The 3,748-nt window shown below is 33.1% G+C and overlaps 1 protein-coding gene across 2 annotated transcripts in view; it reads left to right on the forward strand.

Annotated features, from left to right (window-relative positions):
* fastkd1 (FAST kinase domains 1) overlaps positions 1–3,384 on the forward strand; it is a 34,977-nt gene extending 31,593 nt beyond the window's left edge. Inside the window, exon 16 of one of the 2 annotated variants that reach the window (XM_073911469.1) lies at positions 1,955–3,384. In XM_073911469.1, the coding sequence (XP_073767570.1) occupies positions 1,955–2,047 (93 nt within the window). In that variant the 3' untranslated portion in view covers positions 2,048–3,384. The remainder of the gene's footprint in view (positions 1–1,954) is intronic. The other variant, NM_205629.2, reaches the window with a different exon arrangement.
* The last annotated feature ends 364 nt before the right edge of the window (positions 3,385–3,748 follow it).

Here is a 3,748-nt window from a genome sequence, read left to right on the forward strand (position 1 = left end):
AATATTACTGATTATGTAGTGCCAACAAGGCCTGGGTGATATTTGGTCCAAAAATAATAATAATTATATCACTTTAATTTTTGTTTGGCTGAATTTCAAAATAAGGTATACAGTTGAAGGCAAAATTGTTATCCCTTAAAAAAAATTCTAAGTACTACTACTATTACTATCATCATCATCATCATCATCATCATCAATAATGCTAATATTATCCATAACTGTATTTTATTTTAAATAACAATATTTTTTGTACAATTGTAGATTTTTATAGTAATAAATGTTTTTATGTGTGATAATATTTGTTTCCTATTTCAAATAAAATATTGTCATTTAGAGCTTATTTCAGACATGACTAGTCAGAAAAACAAATGATTTAATTTGTTCAGAAAATCAGGGTTATTCCACTAAATAAGTTTGTTGTTAGTGCTCGGGCAAAGATTAGTCGCGATCAATCACATCCAAAATTAGAAGTTTATTATGAATTTATATATGTGTGTGTACTTTATATATTTATTATGTACATGTAATGCATGCAGAAACAAGTAAGCAAAACTATACTAAACTTTTGTGTTACAAAGATATTGAAACAATTGTTTTAAGATAATTCTTTTTAATATAATATGCATATATTATATCTAAATATAAATGAACATTTTCTCAAATATATGCATGGATGTGTGTATTTGTATATACATAATAAATGTACACAGCATACACATATATATTATGTCAAAACAAACTATTAAGCATGATGAATTTTTGCCTGGCACTATTGCTTTTTTAAAGTTCTGAATATAAAACATAAATAAATATATAAAAATATCTAAAAACATGGCTAAATCAGTGGTCCCCAACCTTTTGATTACTGCGGACCAGTCAACGCTTGAGGGTGAGTTTACGTAGGTTGCTAGGTGACCATTAACCGTTTTCCCAGAGGATGACAAGCTGACAAAACATTGCTGTCACTCTGATACAAGTTTTATTTAAGTAGCAAATTACAAAGCACTGCAGAGTTTGGGTGTTCTGTGTTTGTCTGAGATTAGTCTACTGAAATGTTTTCATTCCAAACAAAGGATCAAGTTTTTGTCATCTGACTTGCGGTTTGCTCGCAGCATTCATTCAACTGGGGGCGTCTGGAAGTGCGTCACGAGCCAAACATCTCCTTTGGAAATAACGAATTTGCGAGCAGAAAACATGATATGTGAACGGCCCCTAAAAGGTCGCTATTATTTGCGATCTCCAGCAGTTAATCTTCTTTTTGCACAGACATGCTGGATTCACCTGATTTGTTGACAAATAGGTTGCGGATCCATTCCCTGGCAGTTCGTGGGTCCTTCACTGGGCCTTTTCCCTTTAGCAAAGAACCGTTTCAAAGATGTCTGTTTCTTAATCATTTTGCTGCTTGTGGGTTCAATTTTGGAGCTCAAGTGACTGAGATGTAGCCGAGAGAATACAGTCATTTTTCTAAATAAAAGATTTTTCAAAATAAAAGACCGTTCAGGCTCTGATAATAAATAAAACAGAAATAATTAATGATTTTTTGTGCGGTACTAATTGATCCACAGGCCAGTACCGGTCCACCGCCCGGTGGTTGGGGACCACTGCTCTAAATGACAATATAGCTGTGTTTACGTATTTTTTTTATTGTGAAAACTGCTGATGGCATTTCTTACCGAATTTAAAAATAAAATGTTGTCATCTTTAACTCTTAGTTTACATACAAATGTGTGATCTTTACAGACATTTTTACATTATTGTCACTAGTAAATTTCTGATTTTATTTCATTAAAGAAATGCATTTTATTCAAGAAATGGCACGTAACATTGCATTTCATGCAGAAATTTAGGTAGAAAGGTAAAAACGAAATCATCTCGTATAATATACTGTTATATGCAAAAGATATAAACAATCTACATTTGTATACTTCTGCTAATAATGTGCATTTCTACACAGATTCCTCACTATGAATGGAACTCAATGGAGCTTTCCACTGACGACGCATGGAAAGAATATCTGAAGGAGAAAATATTTACAGAGTTACCATAAGCTCTTACAGTTATATACATCAAAATATGCCATCAAATACAACTCACTGAATGTCAAAGGGACACACTGTACTATGAAAGCATTGCATTTCAGGGTATCCTTAATTTGTCTGATATTAAAGGGATGGTTCACCCTCCAAAATACAATTTGCACTTAATATCTGCATCTGATTGATATTAAAATGGATATTAATTGGATTGTTTGCCCTCGGAAAATGAATATGTACTTAATATCTCCATCAAATTATTATTCAAATGCATAATTATTGCATTGTTCTCCCTCCCAAAATTGATATGCTGTTAATACCTGCAAGTAATTAATATGAAAACGGATATTAATTGGACAGATCACCCTCCAAAAATCAATATGCAGTTAATATCGGAATCTAATTCAAATTAATATGGATAATAATTAGATTGTTCACTCTCCAAAAATCAATATGCAGTTAATATCTGCAACTAATTAATATTAAATTGGATGGTTCACCCTCCAAAAATGAATATGCATGTAATATGTGCATCTAATTGATATTAAATTGGATATTAATTGGATAGTTTACCCTCCAAAAATGAATATGCACTTAAAGTCTGCATATAATTGTTATTTAAATGCATATTAATTTTACAGTTCGCCCTCCCAAAAATGTATATGCAGTCTTATTATTCAAATGCATATTAATTGGATAGTTCGCCCTCCAAAAATAAATTTTCATTTGATATTTTATTTTGCATGTGATTTCTGTGAATAAGATTTTTAGCCAAAATTGTGATCCATAAAATGCAATACAACAGCTAGTGGGGCAAAATATATAGTCAAAACATCAAATGCCTTCTGATGATTGATGAACACGCTCGAGACTAAAAAGGTCAAATAATGTTGAAAATAATGTTCAGTTTTTGCACAGACTTAATTTCTTAAGACCTCAATGTGTCTTCAGGAGCCACCAATATTTATTTTGATTTGCCTTAATGTTTTTTTTTTTTGTTTACTCAAAAGTCCCAGAGTCATTTGACATTTCAGCTAAAGGAATTTTTAATGTTGTACTGAAGAATGAACGTCACTTCGCGTCTGGCCTGAGGGTAAGAAAAAATTAATAACAACATATATATTTTAGATGAATTATCACTGTACGTCCTCATTTTGTAATGACAGAAATGTTTTCTCAGGTAAAAATATCACTGTTTTCATTCAGAGGGAATAAGTGTATACCTGTTTGCCTTTAAATGTGTATTTATTATTATGCATTTTATATATTAAAAAAACATTGTAAATGTTGGATTTTGGTGTTTGTTGCATAAATGTTTTTCATCACAACAGAATCCAGCATGAAATATAAATCTGTGGTCTTTTTTTGCTTCAGGTCGACATTTTCTTACCATTTTACTTTCGTAGACAGAATACGGCTGATGCTTTAATAATGTCAGCATAAATCAGGTGGAGAAAATTACATTCATTCATTTTAATCATTTAAAGGGGGCCGGGTCGTGGGGGCAGCAGTCTCAGGAGAGAACGCCACACTTCCCTCTCCCCAAACACTTCCTCCAGCTCCTCCGGGGAGATCCTGAGGTGTTCCCAGACCAGCTGAGAGACATAGTCCCTCCAGTGTGTCCTGGGTCTTTCCTGAGGCCTCCTCCTGGTGGGACATGCCTGGAACACCTCCCTAGGTAGGCGACCAGGAGGCATCCCAAACAGATACCCAAG

The sequence above is a fragment of the Danio rerio genome, chromosome 9 (assembly GCF_049306965.1).
Source record: "Danio rerio strain Tuebingen ecotype United States chromosome 9, GRCz12tu, whole genome shotgun sequence".
Lineage (NCBI taxonomy): Eukaryota > Metazoa > Chordata > Actinopteri > Cypriniformes > Danionidae > Danio > Danio rerio.